The sequence below is a fragment of the Corvus moneduloides genome, chromosome 12, assembly GCF_009650955.1.
Source record: "Corvus moneduloides isolate bCorMon1 chromosome 12, bCorMon1.pri, whole genome shotgun sequence".
Lineage (NCBI taxonomy): Eukaryota > Metazoa > Chordata > Aves > Passeriformes > Corvidae > Corvus > Corvus moneduloides.
The window spans coordinates 20,397,927-20,421,345 of record NC_045487.1 but is presented as its reverse complement, the minus strand read 5'-3'; the positions used below and the strand labels follow the sequence as shown (position 1 = coordinate 20,421,345).

General features: G+C 43.0%; 1 protein-coding gene across 3 annotated transcripts in view; it reads right to left on the bottom strand.

Annotated features, from left to right (window-relative positions):
• The window catches only part of PEPD (peptidase D), a 144,744-nt gene extending 125,901 nt beyond the window's left edge, over positions 1-18,843 (bottom strand). The window contains exons 1-3 of one of the 3 annotated variants that reach the window (XM_032121406.1): positions 18,752-18,843; positions 13,228-13,411; positions 11,903-12,030 (exon numbers count right to left, since the gene is read on the bottom strand). In XM_032121406.1, the coding sequence (XP_031977297.1) occupies positions 11,903-12,030; positions 13,228-13,411; positions 18,752-18,768 (329 nt within the window). In that variant the 5' untranslated portion in view covers positions 18,769-18,843. Of the gene's footprint in view, positions 1-11,902; positions 12,031-13,227; positions 13,412-13,532; positions 13,574-18,751 lie in introns of those variants that run through there. The other 2 variants (XM_032121405.1, XM_032121407.1) reach the window with 2 other exon arrangements.
• Positions 18,844-23,419: the final 4,576 nt, after the last annotated feature.

The following is a 23,419-nucleotide window of genomic DNA, read 5'->3' as shown; positions in this document are numbered from 1 at the left end:
ACTTAGATGTGATCCTCAAATAGGAATATAACACTGACTCCTCTGTTTATCCATCAGTAAGATGAACAGCTATGACAGCTCTGTGTATCTATAAATACACAAAAAATTTATTTTAAAGCTTTTACATATTTGGACAAAATTCAAATCACAATTTCTTTGCAGTAGTTTATCAACCATGTTATATTTCCACTTTAAACCCAATGAAAACTCAGTCTCATTGTCTAAAAACATTTTAAACCTGTTGTTCATTATATTGCACAAGAATTCATAACATCTCTCAGGATTCAAATCTTAAGAGAGCTGTACAAATGTGACATTACTGTAAGAATTCTATTAAGCAACATTTCTTTGTATGCTAAAGGACTCTGGAGCAATAGCCTTGTAATACCAACATGATAAAAAGTGTTCTAGTTTTCAGAACTGTATTCAGAAGAGAGGTAAAATGAGATGGATCTACATCACAAATGCCAAAGAAAAACTGTGAACAGAATTTATAGCAGCTGATAGCTATTCCTGAAAGAAATGCATCTAAGCCAACTGCTAATATATTTGCAGCCTAATTGCTGATATACATATATATGCTTTCATTTGCATCTAAACATTTGTCCAAACTTCAATATATTTAACAGTTATTCCTAAAGGTTGCTTTGTATTTTCATGTTTCAATGCTTCTAGGACAGATTTTCAGTTTTTAGTTTTTACAGTGCATCAGCTCTAAAATGAAATTCAGCTTTTCCTGAAGTAGTCTGATTTAGCTTTTCTTCAGCATTTCAGTTGGAGTTCCTAGTTCAAGATTACTTATCTTACTGCATAGCCTCGAATGTAAAATACTCATGTGGGGAAAAAAATATTCCAAATGGTATGTTCACTATGAATATTAAACAAATTATACACCCTTATTGTAACGATTTGAATGGTTTCAGAGAATTCTTTAAGTCCTCACATCTGGCCTTGTCTGTGTTTTGCAGCTATTATGGAAGCAGGGTGTCTTACTCCACTGTTACGTATAAAAGAAAGCAATAGGTGTAGCCTACAATAAGCACCAATGTGATGAAACTGCTCTTCTGCAAAATGAAATATTAATTTAATATCAAGTGGCACAGACAACAAAGCAGTATTCCAGATGGCTGACCACACATGCTATCACTGAACGTATTTTAGGGCAAACAATGAGAATTACCTACAATTTCTAATACCTGTATCTGGCTTTAGGAAAAAAAAAAAAAGGCCAAAAAGGCCAAAAAACAAACAAATAAACAAACAAAAACCCCACCAAAAAACTCCCAACCAACCAACAAAAACCAACAGTATTAACTTAATGTGTTTTTTTAAAAGGAGCAGTAGGAAGCTCAAAATAACCAGTCAACAACCATTTTGAGGAACTCCTAGTATGTCAGGGAAGAAGACAGCAAGTACTGACACAAAGCAACATTCCATGCTAAAGACTCTCTCCTACAATTAAAATACAGATCCACAAGTCTTATTGTCTTTCGGATCCACAGCTCCTGGTAAATACCAGAAAGTGATATTCTCACCAGCAGTAATTAAAAGTTAGAATTAACACGGTTGGAACAGTAACAGAATAGACCATTAACAAAGACTTCTACACAATAATGTTCAGGGTACAGTACTCTCTTAATAGGTTCTACAAGTTTTATTGCCTAAAATACATGAAAAATATACCAAGCTTGTATCACAAAATAAGGAGAGGATGATTCTTGATGCACTGAGACAGAAAGGCTAAAACTAGTGAACTTCACAGTAAATCTTTCTGCTTCTTCCATTCAACCCTGACTTTCACATTCAGAGTAACAGATATAAAACACCACTTTATGGCAAAATCACTTTGTCTTGAGCAAATTAAATGCCTACATTATCCTGCAGGTAGTGCCTGTACGTGGCACTGCAGCATGCACACACTTACTGCCAGCAAGTCATGGCATGAGTTACATCACATTTTTCCTCACTTAAATAAGGGAAAGCACATGCACAAGGAGAAAATTGGACAAGCATAATCTTCAGCAACTGAAGTTCTACACAGTCAACAACTCATTTCTCAGTCCTTGCTAGAATGAGCTTAAAGCAGAGTACAAGTTTCAGAGAGACTGCAGACACAGAATAACAACCCTGGCAAAATTTAAAGCAGAAGAATAGAAATACATTAGAAAATGTTAAGGCGAAAAGGGATGCAAAAGCAATGTTTTAATGCTGTCAGAGATTCACCAATAAACTCCCTTCTCATTACAATATCATCAAGTTAACAGATGGCAAAGCATTAACCAAACAAGAGAGTGTCAAGGACTGCGAGGAAGAACAACACAGCACACTTTACAAGACACCAGCAGATGTTCCTGATTTTGTCCAAAAAAATGCCATCACCTTTATATTCCAAAGGAATTTCACTATCTCAAACAAGAAGATTAAAAGGCATCAAGCTAGATTTAAAACAAAACAGTACTAACGGGCTTGCTGGTATCACAGACAGCCTCCAGCAATGTTTTGACTACCTTAATGGTACTCCCTTTCCACAATTCTCTAGATTGCTGCTACGTTCTTTGAAAGCCAAAACTACCTGTACACATGGAAAATCAGACTCCTTGCTCCTTTTGATACAGTCGACAATAAGATGGATTCTGAGAAAATAATTGACTTCAAAAGAAATCAAGCTGAAGATGACAACTGAACCTGATCTGACTGGAAAACAAGTAAGAGAAGCCCCACCTGTCTGAGGGGCAGAACAGTAGAGTCCACAAGCATGAAGCTGGACACAAGGTGCTGGGTATGTGATACTGGACTTCCCACTGCTACACACAGATCATGCAGAATCCAAATAACTAGGAGCAAGAATACAGGCCATTGGACTTAGGATATCTGAAATAAAGTATCGAGGAGAATGTCACAATTAGTGCTAGTAAAAGCCAAACACTGACCTACCGATTTCATCTGCTTCAAGTATACAGTCTCATTGCTCCTGCTCAGTTATTCCCACTACAGGTATTCCCAAAAGATGAACAGTTCTTTAGACTTTCTATAAATTCTACCTCAAGCAGCAGTATCTCAATTAGACATTTAAGAGATACTATCAAGAGCTACCCGACAAAAACACAGAAAACTTGCATTTGGTAACCTTTGCTTTATTTCTCTCTGCAAATAAAATTCTTCCTTGGAGTCAAGGGCTCTATACAGAGAGAAATGTGACTAAGGAAATGTTTACCCACTGAAATCCCCAAAAGATAGTCTTGTAGCATTAAACTGATGACAAATACTCATTAGAAAGCTCTCTTCTCAAATAAAAAGAGCACAAGAATTATAGTGGTTAAGATATTAAGTGTAATTTCTAGGTCACTATATAGAAAGTGTTCCACTCGAACACTGGTCTCAATTCAAGCTTCTTAACAAAGAAAGTTACACACCGAATATGTCAATAGCAGATGTTCTGCTTGTACTTTGGAAAAACACCAATATTAGAGGGGAAACAAGTAATACCTAGTATCCCACAAGAAAGTACTATAGCAAGCTCTGGAATGTGAGTAGCATGTCTCACAGCTCCCATATTAATCAGTAAGAGAATGAGACGAAGCAGCACTGATTTTTACAGCAGCACTGGATGACTTGAACAGCTTTAAGAAGGAAGGGGATGGTAACATTCCCATTTTACAACTTGTAAGGAAAGCTAAACCACAAAGAAATTAAATGAACTTGACACAACTCAATGGGCACAAAGAAAAGACAAAATCTACCCTTGTACACAGTGCCCTATCCACTGCATCACGTTGCCCCTGCCAGACAAAGAAGTATCTGGTGTCCCCCAGGACTGGGGTTGTGGCTACCTGCTCTGACTGCCAGACCTCCAGCAAGGGGTACACAGCAGTAAAACACAGTCTGCCTGCTTTACACTCACATTTAGCTTTTAAGAAGCACTAATACTAATGATACATTTCTCTAACATCTTTTAACAGAACAGTTGGGTTTGTTTTTTCTTTTCTGTTTATCAACAGAGACCACACTCTTTCAGGGAGTCCTTCCTGAGCATAGAGGTCACAGGGAATAAAAAACATAAGGAAAACAGTTAACATCAAGAGCTAAGAACGTGGAATTTTATAAGTGCAAGAATAGAGGAACCACTGTAGGTATTTCACTTGAGATTTTTTTCACTGAAGCACCTTCCCAAATGCAGGGCAACAAGGAGAGCTCTGCCCTCAGGCCAGGCAGTGGCACAGCAGAAGGCAGTGTGGAGGTGCAGAGCCTTGTTGGAGCACTGCTGGCAAACCCCCACGGACATTTCTTTTGCTGCAGCTCACCTTCCTACCAGCAGCAGGTTTTTTGAAGAAAAACACAGGGCATGCCTGATAAAAAAAACCCCTTAGATTCTCTGATACTTCAAAATGTTATCAGGAGTTTATATCACCGAACTCGGTACTCCTGGTAGCACATTACATAAAGTATAAAATAAGAAATGCCTGGTGGGAGTTATCAACATTCCCTGTCACACCACAGGAATGAGACGTGCTATCTCATTCTGTGGTTTGAAGCCACATCCGGATATTAAAAAACTCGGGTAGAGCATCGTCAAACAGATTTGCTTAGTGCTGGTTCTTTTCTCAATATGCCTGAATCAAAAAGAGGAGAGGAAAAAGAAGCACTTTTAACACTCGAGCATTCACTTATAGGTGTATGCTGGTAGAGACGGCCAATCAATGGACTGATACAAATTGCTATTATGGTTTCAAGCCTTCTCAACAAGAAACTTAAGGTGTTGAAGAAAGCAGTAAGAAAGCAAAGATTTATAAAAATAATTACTGAAGTAAAAGTCATAAAAACAACGCACATTCCTCCCAGAGCAAGCAAGGCTTGTGGACAGTGAGAATACTGGGACAATGACTAAACTGAGCATTTGAGAAGTCTAAGCATTTGATCAGTGCTTTTAGAGCAAACAATTGTCAGTAAAGCAGCAAGAGCAAGCCAGACATTAATTATACTGAAAATGTAATTTTTATCCACAGAGAAATTGGGCAGCAGGCCCATGGGATTCTCATGAGGTTTAACAAGACCAAGTGCTGGAGCTACATCTGTGTTGGGGCAATCCTCGGGACCAATTCAGGCTGGGAATGAACAGGTCAAGAACAGCCCTGGGAGAAGGACTTGGGGATACTGGTGGGTGAGGGCTGGCCCTACCCCAGCTGTGTGTGCTGGGACCCAGAAACCCCTGTGCCCCGGGCTGACTGCCCAGTGTGGGCAGCAGAGGATGGCGGAATTCTTCCCCTCTGCCCCACTCAGGTGAGACCCCACCTGCAGAGCTGCTGGAGAGAGTCCAGAGGAGGCAGCAGCATGATCAGAGGGCTGGGACAACTGGGATTGTTCAGCCTGCAGGGGAGAGGCTTCAGGGTGACTTAACTGCAGCCTTCCAGTGCCCGAAGGATCAACAAGAAAGATGGAGAAAGTCTATTTACAAGAGTGTTGGGGTTTCAGTTTAGTCTTAGTTTTTTTTTTGTTAAAGGAATTTTCTCCCATATGCATGTTGCTAGGGGACAAATAGCTGTACTTAAGAAAGACAAAAGGGGAGTGGGGCGGACCTGGCTACTCCTTTGTCTACACCTGGGTGTGGGGTCAGTTCGCTCTGAGCGTCCGGAGAGAGAAGCTGCAGAGAAAGGAGCTGCTGCTTCTTTCTTTTTGGCCGTTCTTTCTTCCTGCTGGAAACAACGCCGGGACCCCAAAAGCCGCTTTCCCTGCCCTGCTGGAGACCGGGCTGTGGCTGCCCTGCCCCGCTGCTGCTTCGAGCTTTCGCTACGCTGTAGCCCTGCTCGCCCTGCCTGCCTGGGCCTCCGTGGGGTTCTCCCATCTGGATACATCTCGCCTGCCACCCGGGATTTGCGTTCGTCCCTGCCGCTCCAGTCTGCCATTCCAGCCTGCTGTTCCCGAGGGTCCGGCCGGACACCGGGATCGGCTGCCCAGGGGTTTGTGAAGCCTTTGTCCCATCCCTTCCCGGGATCCCAGGGCACCAGAGCCGCGTGCTCCCCGAGCTCGCTCCGGAGCGCCCCCTGCAGCCGCGGGGGAACCATCGCACCTGCCCTGCTCACCGGGAGCCGCCAGCGCCCCTGCCGGCTGCGAGCGGAACTGCACCCGAGGGGAAAGGGCCTGACAGCCGAGAAGGCTGGGGCTGGACTGGGTTTGTGATTGTTTGCTGTTACTGCCAGAGTTATTGCTGTTTGTTTGACTGGTTATACACATATAGATATATAACAGTAAAGAACTGTTATTCCTATTTCCCACATCTTTGCCTAAAGGCCCTTGATTTCAAAATATAATAACTTAGAGGGAAAAGGGGTTATATCTGCCACTTCAAGGGGGGGCTTCTGCCTTCCTTAGCAGACACCTGTCTTTCAAAACCGAGACAAAGAGCCTGGAGTGACAGGACAAGGGGGAATGGCTTCCAACTGACAGAGGGCAGGGCTAGATGGGATACTGGGAAGAAATTCCTCCCTGTGCGGGTGCTGAGTTCCTGGCACAGGCTGCCCAGAGCAGCTGTGGCTGCCCCATCCCTGGAAGTGTCCAAGGTCAGGCTGGATGGGGCTGTGAGCAACCTGGGACACTGGAAGGTGTCCCTGCCCATGGTGGGGGCTTGGAACTTAATGATCTTGAAGGTCCCTTCCAACCCAGGCCATTCTGTGATTTTATAACATACAATAATAAATGAATGCGAGACAAGAAATGGAAATCACTGTACCAGGGAGAGAACTGGAATCATGAAAAATAAGCAGCCTGGAGAATTACACAAGTAAGTCTCGTCAATCAAAGGCCCAGCTTTATTGTGCAGTTTTGAAAGGATCAGATGAGGGGTAAAGCAACAGATGTACTATCTGAATAATAGTAAAATATTTGACAAAAATCTCTCTCAAGACTGTTTACTCTCCAAAATCAACTCAAATTGGCTTGGACAGAAACACTACAATGTAACCTGAAACCAAATGACTAGTCATAATAAAAAATGGAAAAGCCTAAAGCAGAAAATAAAAATAAATAAATAAAAAGATGAGCATTCCCCAGGGTGGGAAACCCTCCAACTGCCACACTGAAAAGTGCTGTGTCAATTTACGCTGATGTTCCCAGAAGTTAAAGCAATAAACAGAAATGGACTGCAAGTCTTGATTAGTGGGATAGTGCAAAGATTGAAATTAGTTCTGACACTACTCAGAAACAGAAGCAGAACTGAGTATGTTTGAGATCCACAGAGGACATTTCCAGATGGTAACAAACCTTTCAGATAAACTGCAATGCCAGTTGGTACTGAACAGTAATAAGACAACCTAAAGTGATTAAAACCTGGGGTTTTTTTTAAAAAGCAAAATAAAGATTCAGTGGGTACTGGGAAGGGAAAAATTACAGTAAAAGACCAAACTGAGAGACACAGAAAAAGAAAAGCGTATTTCATTTTAGAGAAAAAATTACAATAAAAAAAAGCAGGAGATGGCGAATCAGTTTGGAAGGTAAAACCAAAGAACACATAGCTCTGGAGCAGGCTGTGGAGAAGAGGACCTGTATGCTCCACATTAATAAAACTCCTGTAGAAGACGTCCTTCATTCCTGCAAAATGTACATCAAGAAGAGCAATTAAGGAAATCTGGAGTTCATTCCCTATAACCCCCCCACACACTGCACTATCTTTCCAAAGAGCTGTCTCCACTGTCAGCTTCCCTTCCACACACCTTGCTGTCTCATCGTCAGACCAAGGGTAATTAGTGCACCAGTCTCTGTCACCATGATACAGTCAGATAAACATACCATGCTGTGCACGATTTAATACTCACAGTTATTCAAAATACAAATGCCACAAAATCTCACCAATCTCCATTAAGAAGAAGAGATCAAGAAATCAATTTCTTAGCTTCTAGTTTTCACAGTCACAAAAAGTCTATAAGCAAAGAAAGGTAAAAGCCCCCACAGACTGAGAGGCTACTTTCTTTTACAAAAGTGCTAAGGGGAAAAAAGCGAACAAACAAAAAACCCCAACCATACACTTCTGTACTTTTTTCAAAAGGCAGTAAAACTACTCAGCTTTGCTGATGTCAGTCAAGTGTAATCACCAAAACCAAAGGTTGATTTCAGTTGCAACCTACTTAAAATTTATGACAGTGTTTTAAAGAGCTACCTCATTAGGTCACTGAGAAATAAATTTGCAGCTCCAAGTGCTACTCCAAGGTTCAACTTTGAACACAGAGACAACTTTCAATCAAATTAATGGAAAAACATTACTTATAGTGGGTGCAATGCTGGATTAAAGTTGCAATACTTACCAGTCATCCAGCAGAGCTTCAGAGAAAACCCAGGAAACCGCACAGGAAATTAGGCACCACAGTACTATTTTACTGTTCGGGCCAATAATACATTTAATATGCATTTCTAATGTTAGAGCACGAAACGCTTAAATATTTTTTGTCTTCCATTAAAAACACTCTATGTGCAAAGGCTATTAAGTTATTTTGGCATGCTCTCCACATAAAGCAGCTGCTGTACAGCATGTTTTACTTTATAAAATACCTTTAATCAGCACACTGACTAGTACTGTCATTTATAATTAAGGAGGTAAATAGCAGGTGCAGCATTAATTAGCAAAACTGAAGTCTTTGTGAAGACATGCAGTCATACCAACTCAATGCTTTCTAGGAACAGAAATGATTGCTAACAGCTTTCTTGCACCACAAACTTGACTAGGTAAGACTGAACCAAGAAAGAGGGGCATTTACAAAACAGTTACACTTCTGAAGCCTTCATCACAATCCTGTATTACTGGACTCATTTCTTAAACTCTTCCTTCTAAAGTTAAAAATAGAAAAATATTCTGGAGCAGAAAAGCCACCCACTAAGCTCAGAGTCATTCTCAGAGTCTGTGTGTCTGCCTTACAAATGATGGAGGGACAGGGGCAGAGGTACAAGTCAAGAGGCAGGCAAAGTGGTTCCCCTACTTGAAAAGGTTTTTCCAGCCAACAAGTAAGAAATTGGCTGGCCCAGCATCTGGAGAAATGCCCACACCCATAATTTAAAAACAGAGCAACGTTGTTGCGATCCCTTCCATGAACGCAGGACCACCAGTCCTACAACTACTCTCATAACAATTCTGCAACTGCCACCTTAAAAGGCTGGGGATTTTTTGGAGAAGGTCCATAGTCTGCGAGTTAAATTAAATCTCTCCTTCCTTTTAAAACTGCAGAGGTTATTTTAGCTTGAAGGACTTCTGAAAGGTAACCTTACAACTATTTACAAATCTTCAGAGCATACACATTCAGCATGAAGCCCTACCAGCTCGGTAACACTTCCAAAGTGGTAGTCACCCTCAACACCAGTACTGCTTAGTGCTGGGCTGTGAGCTCACCCCAGCCCAGAGTGGTGCATCCACCATCTCCATGTCCACCTGTTCTGCAGAGTTCCCAGGCACCACCTCAGCATGCAGCACCACTCATAAAAACAAGTGCAGTGGTGAGGCTGGAAAAATTGCAGTGTTCATGGTCTCATTTGTAAACTTATGGTCTGCTGATCTCCAAGCTAAACACTCTCAGACACTGCACTGGCTTTGGCCAAACTAAGACTGCAATCTGAATGGAGTCAAAAAGACCCATTTTTGTATTACTTCAAGGTAAAAAGATTAACCCCTCTGAAAGACACGTTATCCATGCTATGCTTCAAAGGCAACTCAAATATGTGTTCTTCAGAAGTGAAGGCATAACAGTAAAGAGCCTTTTGCATTAATTTTTAGAGAATGTGTTTCTGCCTAAATTCACAAATTCCCACGTCTGTCTTAAATAGAAAGCAGTATAAACACCGGGCAAAGCAACTCCACCCTGTGCTATGAACTTAGCAGACCAGCTGCAGATCTCTGTAAGACACCAACCTCACAAATACCACACAACACATTACACTGATTTCTGCTTCACTGATAGTAAATGACTGTTTCTCCAGTGGGTAGATAGCACCTTCCACAGGCACAGTAAGCACTTCCAAGGCAAACTGCAGCAGATAAACTGCAGTGGATGGAAGGCATACTTACTTGTGTTTCTTTCAGTGCTAATTTTGACTTAAAATTGAATCTTCTGGGAAGGAACACAATCCCTAGCTGTGTGCAGTACCCACTGCCAACCAACTTACGAAGCAGAACCGCTACTGACTCACAAATGAGTTATTCATCCATCCTCCTTCTGACAAGCAGAAAAAGTACATGACCACAGCTGACAGAAGAGAAAACAAGATTAAAACAGAGGGATTCAGGAAGGGTAAGGAGAAGAATTTAGAAAACAACAAAGACTATTTGTTATACTCTGCAAGAGGACACAATGACAATAAACCACTTTTAACTAGACGTGTAATTCTGCAAATGGACAGATAACAAGCGCTGCACTGTTGTGGTATCCTGCAGTGGTAGGGAGGAGAAGAGAGATCCAGCAGGCAGGAATTGTGCAGCAAGACTCCTTTATTTAATTATTTTACAAGTCTTTTATGGACTTTTTTCTTCATAGTCTAACTGGTCAAAGGATCAGCCACCCCTTGGGGTGATTGGCTAAAATCCTAAAACATCCATTGTCAAAATATTTTTCTACTGTACTATAAACAAAGGTTTTGCAAGGTCACAGGTGTTCATAGCTTATAGAACTCTACTAATGTCTTCCGTGAGAGAGAAAAATATCTCACGGGACTGGAAAGAAGCAAGAAAAATTCTTGCTAGCAGCATATTTATATCCACACTGCACAAACAAATCAAAAAGGCCACTAATTATAAACACCATAGTATTTTGTTTGAGATTGCAAAATGAGATGCTGAAATTTCAGTAATATTTTTAAGCTTTTTTAGATTAGGCACAATCAGTGCGAGTATGAAATAGCTGTTTTGAACTAGCAAAAGAGAACTCAAGGATAGGAAAAAACTTTGTCTGTAAGTGGGAACAAGCACCAAGTGGGAACAGACTTGAGAGTACACATGGGGGTTACGGAACCTGCCATCCCAGACAGGTGTGGCTTGCAGCTAAAATATTTCAGACAGCAGTATGCAGATTTTTATGCCATCACAATTTCAGTCCCCAGACAGGTCTGAGACAGTGATATTCATGTAAGTTCTCTGAGAAGACAGCAGCCATGCCCTACCATATGGTCTGGCACAGTTCAGCACATGGGATCAGTTACAACTGTTTTCCTTTTCCCAAAATTAGCATTAAAATATAAGTGATAGCTTCAATTAGAAGTGAAGCATCTTGTCAAAAGTTTAAATTAGAAGCAATCCAGTGCTCTAAGACAATGTAAATGATACAAAAATTTACAGTTTGGTAGAGGGTATAAATACAATTAAGACTGAGAAAATAAATGAATGCATAAATAAATCAATTCCTCCACTACTGTGGCACTGTGCAGTATTTACTACCCAGGTGGATGGAGAGATGCTTATGGCATACTCATAGAATAGCGTTAAAATCACATTTCCCAGTCTGTGAGTTCATTTAAAAAAAAAACTATCAGAGAGGCTAAACTACCTTATGCCATTCAAAAAGCTTCATTAGCTAAGGCTGCTGCAAACTGGCAAAGCAGCTTGAAAAAGCCTGCTTTATTATTTAACTTCCTTGGGCTTAACACAAGATACTGACTTTTCTTTATGGTTCACCTTCCTCTCAGAGATACCATGAGATTCATGGGTTCCAATTCTAAGGGTACTGTTTTCCAAACGGTGGCAGATCATTCCATATCAGATGATCACTATCAACTGATCATGTTTTGTATCTCTGTATGTATCACTCTATGTACATATCATTCACACTGCATTATTTGGTAGAACCTGATTAAATGACATAGCGCTGGAACTCTACAGACAGTTACGTCATATGAAGTACTCAGATACACTGGAATGTAGTTAAAAGATAGGTCTTACTTTCCCATCCAAACAGCATAGCTTTCAGGGAGTTGTGGAACAAAAAGCATACTTCTTCCAGTATCAACATCTACTGCTCCAAAGCAGCCTGCTTCAGTTACTCCAAAAGTCCAGTGAAAGTAAGATTCCTAGGTTAAAACAAAATATATTCTTAGGAGAAAGACCTCACCTCTACCAGCTCTAAAAATGCACTACAGTACATATTAATTTCTATTTCCACATATCTGGAAGAGATCTCTCTTGCTTTTGGAGGGGAAGAAGTGGTTTAGGTCTAAACCTTTTCAGACTGGTTAGTTTTAGTTTAGAATAATACAAATCTCTTTGTTGGCAACTGGAAAGGATCAGAGATTAATAAGCTACCGTAAGCAGGTTAACTCAGCACAATAAACACACACTACACATTAAAATACATTCTTCCAATCTAGAATTAGGGAATGTATTATCAGGGAGAAACAATCACATCACAACAGACAAGGCAAAAGCAGAGTGCAGCTTCATTGGGTTGCAAAAGCAGAGTGCTGAAGTGAAAACCCAGCCTTCCCTAGAGAAAAGGAAGCTGCACTAGGAACAGCCCTTAGCCAAGAGTTATTTTAAGAACAAGCAAGCAAACAACAAAACACCTAACAACACAGGATTTAAGTCTGGTAAGGACAGACGTATGCTCTAGTGCCCTGAAAGGTGCATCTCCTCTAAAACCAGACTAATAACTACATTAAGATATGTGCTATCTAAAGTAGAATTTACTGAGTTTGTTCCTTCATAACATACAACAGCTCAATTAAATTCACAAAACAAAGTGCTGCAGAAACCATGCAGGATATGGGATATGCATCATTTGAGTTCTTTTACACCAACATCCCCAGAACTTGTTAAGTTCTATTTGTGACAGAAGAACACACGGGCACATAAGAGTCTAATTTAAGAAGACACATTGTAAATTCCAAGAGATAGGCTGCTGTTTTATAAAACCATAAGTATACTTTTCTATTAATTAATTCAGTTTAGGCTGTTGTTTGAGTCACAGACAAGACTGAAAGAATGAAGAAATATTCCACTGCTGTCTTCAAGGTTAGATTCAAACACTCATGAGCAGTTAAGGCCTTAAACAGGTTTAGGCCCTTTAAACCAGATAATGAGCCTGCACTAAAGCACTGAAAGTGAGAGCAACTCAAAGCTGAAGAAGCAATGTTATAAAGAAGCCAAATTATTTAAGTGAAGCAAGACAATGCACATCTGAGAGATAAAGGGAAAAGAATTTTAAATAATTTAAAAATTCACGCAGTTGAAGAGAGTTTCTCAATTTGAAGTTTTGATTCAGCTCTTACCTGGCGAAACACAATACCAGTATCAGTACAGTATCTCTGGGTTTCTTCTCCACCCTGCAGCAGAACAATTGAATTCTTCTGGACATCCTTATTCTGTCTCAGGCGTTCACACAGTCGTCTTCTGTTCAAGGCAAAGAGCGCTACAGGCACTTTCAAAGTCTCATTCCCCAGCCAAAAGGAGGGTCTAGAAGAGATTTTTTTTAATTGACAATTAATGGCAAAGACAGTGGTTAGCACAATTTAGATGCACAGTGTTCATTACTTTAGTTTAGTTCAACACTACTAACAAGAGGCTCATCACTTACGGAGAAGAGAGGTCGTACACACGCATCGCTCGCAAGCAACCATCAAGCACTGCTCACACAAGTACCAAAGGAAAAAGATGGCAACAGCAGACAAGGCTGGCTGCAGCTACAACCCACGGCACGTGACTCACTACATCCCTACAGGCAACACAACACAAAGTGACTACAGCCTGTGTCAGCTGAGGAGAGGCAAAGCAGGAGGGAAGAAAATTAGTTCTGAGTTGCTGAAAACAGAAGTGGAAGTTTACATTAAGTCTAGCAAACTACAGCAAGTCCTTCTGGAAAACTTTCAGTAGCTGAAACAGGGAGTGGAGAGAAAAGATCATGGATAGCAGACACAGGACAACAGCATTTCCCATACTCACACAGGACCTGCCAATCTCTTTTCTATGTATGTATGTTTATTCTTGCATGCACATAAGCAGCTTCAGCAGGTGACTGAACACAAACACGTGGCCACAGGAGCATGTACTGGGTACCACCACTTGTCCCTAAGGCGGCTCAAATGTGCTGAGACAGCCCAGAAAGTTTCTGAAAGATTGTACTCAACGGAGCTGCAACTGTGAGAATACAGTTTAAAAGCAGAGAGCTTGCTGTTATTAAGTAATTTCAGATGTTGAAAGTACTTCAACAATATGTGGCTGATTCATTCACATTGTTTCAGATCCATAAGTGCACTTTTTGGAGCTTTACCAGTAGAAACACCATAGCTTTTGTACAATATGAAGCAAAGGGAGGAGTTTAACCAGATGATACGAGAAGAATCTAAAAGCAGTTTGTTTTGGGGGTGGGTTTTTATGCTTAATATAGCAAAGCTGTGCTTTGGAGCTTCAGTATTAGAGATGATCAATAAAATTTATCCATAAAATCCTGTGATTTAAGTCCAATTTGTCCCTCAACCTCAGCTTCTCCAAGACTGACTGGATGGTCACTTTCTATCAGCTATGCTTTACAGGAGATGCCAGAAGGGTGCAGTTAACTTGGTACTATGTTAAGATGACAAGAAATGAACCAACCACCAAAGGACTTAACCTCAGAGGAGCAAAGCTCCACATCTTAATTATTATATAGCTTTCATAGGCAATCTGAAAGGTAACCTTTGATTTATAGCTGCATAACCTCCTAAAAGACTTTATCAACTTCAGAAATGTAAACGCTATAATTTCTTACTGCAGACACAGCATAAAAGAGCTGATAAAATATTTTATTTTATTTGCTTATAACTACTTGATATAACAGTGTAAGTAATTTTAGAAGAGAAAAGACTGCTCTTGCTAATCCAATTTTCAAATTATCTGCTTAGAAGTTCAGCTGATGGTGCACAAAACCCAAATGTGTTTATTTTTATTCCTCCCCACACACACACCTGACAACCCAGCACCAAGGCAGGTGATCATCAGAAGGGCTGCAGTCTACCTACTGCAGCACATCTGCACAGCCCAGAAGAACAGCACAAGCTTTTGTTTTGGGGTACCCATGCCCGTAGGAAGAAGGAAGCAAGTTCATAAAATCCTAGCAAAAGCTACCAGAAGTTTTGAGCCAGATAGTGAACCTTAAACTAAAAACAGGCAAGGCTTTCCAGGTACAAAGCTGTGGCTCAGTAATTCAGCAATGCACAAGAGGCTGAAAACGCTGTTCTCCAAGCATGATAATCTCTTGAAGTACATGCAAGGGCCTGGAAATCATATGCTCACCTTAAGGGACATTTATAAAAGGGAGGAGAGAACATCATCAGATACCCTTATACCATATGTTGCTCTTAGATTTTTGTATCTGCTGATTAAAAAAAAAAAACAAACAGGCAGAGGTTGTAGCACAGCCTGTCTCATGTTTTGCTTCAAAGGAAGGAAAAAAGTCACCTTCATTGCAAGTTTACTTGCTTCACAAGTTTGGGGATCTTCTGTGATTTAAAAAAAAAAGAAAAGAAGAGAGAACTCTGACCTCTCTCCTCCAGGCCTATTCCTACCCTCTGGAGCTCATAGGAAGCAGCTACAAGGGCACATTTTTATCTCCCTTAAGTCTACTATTAATGCTTTTATTACACTTAAAACCTTTGACAATCCACATGAGAATCAAGGAGAAATAATTATGTCAGGCAGCAATTCCTACCAGTAGTTTTACTAAGCCACTTTAAGTGTGCTTTTTACTGGGATCTTAATGCTAAAGCTAAAGTGCATTCTAGTGCAAAATGAAAGTTCTTCTGCACGTTTTCTCTAAGTGAAAGCATATTCTTCCTTGGACGTAACAGATCCCACCTTCCTTGTCTGAATATGATGCCACAGTATTAATCCACAGCAGAACATGGCCTCTGCAGTTGTTTTAGCCTGGCACAGTTTCTTCAGGGGCATGGCCTTGGTCCCTGTTTTAAGGCTGCTGCAGAAATCACAACAACAGAGCATGCTGGACCCTGCAGAAAGGGCTGCAGGGCCCGAGGGCTGGGCTGAGTGTTGCTGCAACTCCTGCTCTTTTCTCAGGTTCTCTGCTGAGCGCCCATGTTAACTCATACCTCAGACAGCAGGAGCTTGCCAGGCAATACACCTACCTCCCCAACTAGAATTCTGCAGAGAAAACCAGCTAAGTTTTAGAGAGAATATTCAACTTAGAGGAGCTTGCTTCCTCCACAGCTCTTGTTCTCTTTTTTCCTCCTGCAACCACCCAGATGGCACCTCCATGGATGGACTGACAACATGGCAGAACACCCACAGATGCTGCTTTGCCTGCAGAGGTCCGGTCACTTGGCACACATGAACCATGCATGAGCTTTCCACAGCTAACACAGAGAGCTCTTTTCAGAGGCAATACTGAATTTAAGCCTTACAAAAAGGCGTATGGCTGTACACCTGGCTTTCCATGGCAAATAAAAATTGGGAAAGAGAACTCTCTTAATACTCAAGATCACAAGAAAAAAATGTCACACACAGGACTGGCTGTTCAACAACTTGTCATAAATTGAATGGGTGCACGTATGTAACTGCCTCACAAATGTATAAACCCTACAAATACACATGCAATTACAGTGTAAGCAGTGTAAAACTATGTTATTTGCCTTGGAACAAAACTGCCACAAAATTCTCTCTAGAGAAGAAACTACAAGCTTTTCATTTTGGTCCATGATCTCTAATCACTCAGTTTTATCCCACAAGACACACAAATCACAGAATCATAGAATGGGTTGGAACAGACCTTAAAGATCATCTCATCCCAAGCCCCTGTCATGGGCAAGGACACCTCCCACTAGACCAGGCTGCCCAAGGCCTTGCACAGCCTGGCTTTGAACACTGCCAGAGCTGGGGCATCCACAGCCTCCCTGGGCAACCTGTTTCAGTATCTTACCACTCTTACAGTTAAAAATATCTTCCTAATATCTGGCCTAAATTTCCCCTCTTTCAGTTTCTACCCATTACTCCTTGCCCTATCACTGCAGTTCCTGATGAACAGTCCCTCTCCAGCTTCCCTGCAGTCCCTTCAGATACTGAAAGGTGCTTTGAGTATACACACAACCTTCCCTTCTCCAGGCTAAACAGCCCAAATTTTCTCAGCTTGTCTTCTCAGGAGAGGCACTTCAGTCCTCTGATCAACTTTGTGGCCTCCTCTTGACTTGCTTCAGCAGAATTATCAGGATTGAATTAATACAACACATTGGCCAGTCTTTTAAGGTTGGTTTCTTCTGTTAGCACAAGAACTCTCCATCTCCAGCCACAAACTCAACCCAAAACTTTCATGTAAAGTTACACACTTGATAAAGAAGTGTATTTGGTACAAGCATTGCTTTGTAGTGCATGCCTCTTTGAAGTTATGCAAGCTTCTGCAAATAAACCTTAGCCAGTGTCAAAGTGGATACTTGCAAGAACAAAACAGGACAAGAGAAGCTCAGCTTCATTTTTTTCTCCAGTCTGGTACCAGCATTCAACCACTGCTCAGTCTGGTAAAGGCCTCCCACAGTAGCTGATAGTTTCCTGCTGGCTGTCACATACAATTTTTATGATCACTTAGGCCCAAGCTCACAGACGAGCTCTTTTATTTTATTATACTGCAAGTGAAATATAGCTAGGAACATTAAACTACATCTGTTTGTTTAAAGGATATTTTTCTTTTGCCTGGAGCTGCTGATTTTCAATATTTATTTCAGAAGTTTTGTATTTTCAGAGAGCTTACATTTTGGCGCCATATGATCCATCTAACATTTTGGATGTGTTGTAAAGCAACCACCAGAACACACTGGTAATCAAAAATCCTATTTTATTTCTGGTTTTCCTACCATTTTTCAGTTAACCTTTTGTACTTCTGGATTTTTTGAGCAGAAAATTCATGGGTCTGCCATTTCTGTTCTACTGAGATCCCACAGAGAGGATCCAGATTTCAATGAACATGAGAAACCACTGAAACTACGTTTCAGTAAATTATCACTTGTTTACTGAGTGGGCCTTATTTATTTGTTTGTTTTGAGCAACACATTCATCAACATCAGCGTGAAGCCTAAACAATTTCCAATGCTGTTTCCACATCCCATATGTGAAGCGCAAGAGGCCCATGCTGTAACAGCAGCACAAGGAAATAGGCGATACAACCAAACAGTAAAAGCAACTACGGCTGTTCAAGATATAAAGCGGGTATTTTCTTCACGGCCAGCTCAGTGCCCCTTGTAAAGTTGACAGCTTGAAGTCCCGGCGCCGCTCCGTGTCCCTCCTACCTCGCCGGCCCAGGGGCCCCGGGCAGGTGCTGCCGGGGCAGGGAGCGCCCGCACAGCGCTGCGGACACCAGGCCCGGACGGGACCCGCAGAGACCCGGGTCACAGCCCAGCCCCAGCCTGACCCGTGCTTGGTAACTGTGGAAACTGCCCCCTTCGTTTTGATACACTTGTAATGGCACCTTCTTACAGCACGGGAAGAAATGGCTGACTTTTGCTATAAAATGTGGGAGAACCCTTGTGCTATGTAATCCAAGCTACCTTTAAGCATCACTTCCAAACCTAAGACAACTTAAAGGATAACCCACGGCTGGGGACGAGGCACTGCGAGCCGACCCGCCCGTGGCACCCCTCACAGCTCTCTCACCGCCCCGCGCAAAACCCGAAATCTTTTCGGGGAACCCCGGCGCCAGCCTTATGCCCTGCCTGCCCGACCCCCGGCCCAGCGGGTCCCCCGCGAGTCCCCGCCGGCCGCGCCGTGCCCCTCGCAGGGAGCGGGGTGCCGGAGGTGCCGGGTCCGGCGCGCACTCACCCCGCCGCCGCAGCCATGTTCCCCCGCCGGCCCTGCGCGGTCACGTGGCGGCGGCGCCTCGGCGCGGGGCGGGAGCGGCCCCGCCGCGCTGCCCTCACGGCCGCCCCGCCGCGCCCCGCGCTGCCCTCACGGCCGCCCCGCCCCGCCCCGCGCTGCCCTCACGGCCGCCCCGCCCCGCCCCGCGCTGCCCTCACGGCCGCCCCGCCCCGCCCCGCCCCGCCGCGCCCCGCGCTGCCCTCACGGCCGCCCCGCCCCGCCCCGCCCCGCCCCGCGCTGCCCTCACGGCCGCCCCGCCGCGCCCCGCCCCGCGCTGCCCTCACGGCCGCCCCGCCGCGCCCCGCCCCGCCCCGCCGCACGCAGAGTTACCGCCGGGACAGCCTGACCTCTGGGGTGCGGGCCTGTGGGACCCTCTGTGGCTGCCTCGGCCTCTCCGTGTGTGCTGGCTTCTACGAAACAACTCCAGCCCTCGAAGCCAATATAACATAATGTAAATACAACCTTTCACAGCGATTGGTGCCCTACCACTGACCTCTCCTAAATAAACGGTTGCTCAAAAATCCCCTTAATGTGCAGTTCTGCTGTAATCCCTGGAAGAGATGTTTACAACCTGCATTTTGGAGTGGAGAAGGTGTTTTAAGAGTAGCCTTGGGGCATGGTGTGCTGGAGCCATCGCCAGCCCTTGGGCTCGCCCCACTCTGCTGGCTTTTTCCTATTCACATGGATTTCATCAGAACTCGAAATTACTTGTTCTTGCCTCAAAATTACTTGTTCTTGCTTCAAAATTACAAGATACCTGAAGAAACTATCATAGTCCAGGGTTCACATGTCAAGTAACTGAATGCAGTTGCAAAAGCAAATAACCAGGAGCATGAAACACCAGGTAAGGAATGAGAGATTGGAGCTCTGCTCGGTGACGTGAGTACAGGGTCCGCTGCTGTGTGCAGCAATAAAACAGCTATAAGTGCAGCTCTCTTAGGTAACCTCCAGCAGGTAACCCTCCCTCCCTGGAAAGGAAGTGTGAGTCCTTGCTCTGGGGCTGCTCAGTAATGCCACTGCTCTGTTGGTCTGGCACTGATCTCAAAATAAAGTACTGTGATATCTGAAATATTTGGCTATTGCACATGGAGGGTCTGTTTCCACCACAAACGCTCGGGAAAGAGAGGAATGCAGGGCAGTGAGAAGGCAGAGTATGATCATAAAATACATGGATCTTAAAGTTCATGTGGTGTGTTATGGAAAATCAGTGCACTTTTACTAAGACACATGCACAATTATACCCCTTTTTCTGATTTGGTCATATTGTCCTCTAGAAGTTGTGAGCAAACTGCAGCTACTCGTGCACAGCTGGCTCTGGAGTGGTGTGTGAGAGCTGCAGGGCAGTCACAGGCAAAGATTGATTTCAGGAAGTCTGAATAAGAGCATGTAAATTGATAAAACTAGAAAAGCAGTCATTCTCTAGCTCTTTATGTTTTTAGGCCCTAGAGTCAGAGACCTTTAGTACAAAATACATAATGAAAAGTTTCTTTCATGAACTGCACATTTGACAAGTAACAATCTTGGGGTCCAGATTGATGGATAAAGCTCCATTTTAGAAATAATTGGTAAGTTGTTGAATTTCAAGAAACTTCCTTCAGTTTTTTGCAGACTGAAAAAAAATATTACTATGAACTGTAGTGAAATACTTTACTGCTTTCAGTCCCCTAGAGAGGCTCCCTTCTGCTTAGGCTCCAGCAGAACCACTGGGAGGAGGCAGGAAAGCTCACTTTGCTTTTCCTTCTCCTCTCAGGACTAGATAGAAAAGACTAAAGCCTTCAAGGCACTCATCTAAATACTGTCATTAGTGGCTTTGGGCATTCATCCTTTCCTGCTCCCCTTTGCCTACCCCTGCATTTGCCCTCTGTAGAGGTCTCCTGCATTGAAGTAGCAGCTCTCTAAAATGAGTTTTCTGGGTCTCTATCCTGTTTAATTTCCTTGTTGGTCATTTTACCTGCCTTCCAAAAACAATCACCACATTTAGAAGTTACCTGCAGTGTATTAAATCTCAGCAGGAAATAAGACTACATTCATTAAGGGGGAAAAAAAATGTTATTACCTGAAATATCCTGTTCTTCTGTCTCAGGATTTGAAAGAATGAAACTCCTACACTGTGCACAACTTAAACTCATTTGCAAGGTGGCTATACTTGAAATGCCAGCCACAGGAATGACACTGGCTGCCAGACTGGGAGCAAGCCCAGCTTTATTGCACACACAGTCAATTCTGATTCTCTCCATGCTGCAATGGACTCTGCAACGGAGAGGGATAAACCTTAATATCTGAGAGGCTTCATTTAGAACATTTCCCTCTACACCAAGGTTTGACTGACCATTACTGTCACTGATCTCCCAGCAGGACTCTCTCCATGATCAAGAACATCCTCTCTCCTGCTGAAGACCTCATTTTGCAATTCAGGCAGCTTCAAAATTCCCACTGTAGCAGTTTGGATGTACAAAAGATGCAAGACTGCAACATGTGATGGGATTCTGCACTAGCCCTCTGTATTTTAACTCTTCATACTGCTGTCCAGGATCTTAGAGTTCAGCATCATCAGTGCTGATTGCTTCTATTATCTCAGCTGAAAAGAAATAATGTTAGGTTAATAAACTTCCTTTTATTACATGAAAATTACACAACTGTTGTGAATACAGGTCAAGGCATTTGCTCCTGGTTTTAGAGTACAATAGATAAAATCCAAAGTTAGCAAGGGCAGATACAGCCCAAATATGAACTAGGGGAAAAGGAAGGATGCTGCAGCTGTAGTCACAGCAATTGCTTGGGGAGCATCACCTCTCTTTCTGCCCTCTAGCCTAGAGTGATGTGAAATAGTGGAGCTAAATACTCTCTGACTGCTGCAGTGTCTGAACTTCTCTCCTGCTTTGGAAAAACACAGTTGTTGAGAGACCAAATCATCCGGGACTGCCAGGAAGGACCACAGAGCTGCGCTGAGAACATGGCACCACAGTAAGAAGTCTTGAGCTGCCAATACCATGACATGAAGTGGGGAACCGGGTCTAATGCTCAGTGACAAAGGTCACTGTCCCTAGTAAATCCGTACCTGACATATGTTTTCAATACAAGTTTCAACAGATTTTCTAAATATCTAGAAAGTTTCTGTATCATGCGTGCAACCACAAAAAGAGAAATAATGGGAAATGCTGGTTTATCAAAACAAAAATTTTTATAAGTTCGGCTTGATTTGGTTTTCTGCTGATTATTCCTCCAAAATTTTAGACGATAGAACATTGCTGGGTGAGGTACTCTGTAACCTTCTTCACTTGAATGGGGGAGTACTGGCTAGTGTGGTAGTGCAAGTGGCTACAGCCACTCTGACCCCAGAGGAAAATTCCAGACTGCATGCTTTGGTGGTCAGGTACCAATGTTTGAAGCCTGTCTCCGTGGTTAGGGTGAGATCCCATCACCGCTTGGTGCAGTTATTTACATGTTCTATGTTGATTGGTTCTTGTTTTCCCCTCCCTGTTTTATGTATGAAGTTGTAAATATTCATTTCCCTTAGTTAAATATATATTTTGTTTGTACTAGTTTGAAAACAAACCAGTGGAAGGCACCAAGTCAGAATAACAATTTAATGGGGAAATTAAAGAAAAGGAAAAAACTAAAAGAAAACACTGGTTCAAACTGACAGAGTCAAGATACAACCTGAGTCCCTGTTAGGCAGGGTGGTGGTTGCAGTCTGGTAGAATGGTGGCTGCAGTCCTCTGAAGCGGTGATCCTGTAGTAAAGGGGCTGCTCTTCCTCAGAAAGTCCAGTGGTGGCTGTGTAGCTCCTGTCCTCTGGAAATCCAGTGGAAAGGGTTCTTTCTGGTGTTCAGAGTCCCAGATTATATCCACGATGGGATGCTTGGTTCCTCCCTCTGGGTGGAGCATCTCACAATGGGGTGATGAGTCATGAGGCCAAGTGTTGATTAGGTTCATTAACAGAAGATAGTCCGGAGGGAGTTATCTCTGAGTCATGCGGCAGGACAATGATGGGCCATTAACAGAAAGATAGTCTGGGGGGAGGAGGCAAGGAAACACTGCCCCACCTGGTTTCAACAGCTCATGGGGATGGTAATGGAATACACTGCAACCCAGGACATAGTTCTAGAAAGTTCTGTACGTGTCAACATCCCATTGGTTACTTCCTCTAATCCCTCCTATGTGTTATCCCCATTGGCTCCCTCACTGTCAACCCCGCCTCTTTTGCCCCATCCCATTGGCTGTGACCATTATCACCGCCTTTCTATCCCTCAGTATAAAATCCCTGGACCCTCTATCATTTGTGGCTCTTCGTCCCTAGTCCTTTCACAGGAATAGGCCTTCACATGGAATCTGTATGATGAGTCCCCTCTCTCCTTCTTTGCCTCTGCCCGCACCCCTGACAACTAGCCCAGGAGTAGCTCCCTCGGGTGCGGAGCTCACTCTCTACCCTTTTGTGTGTGGAGCCACCTGAATCAGAGGATGCAGCCAGACCTCCGGGCTTCTTTTGTTTTCCTGGCTAGCATGCCCTTGGGCTAGGCAAAGAAAAACAGATAGATTTTGTACATATTTGAGTCAAAGTCTTTCATACGTTGTAGGATCAGCTGTAAGTCCAAAGTAATTATACAGACTGCTATGTTAAAACGTGTTAATA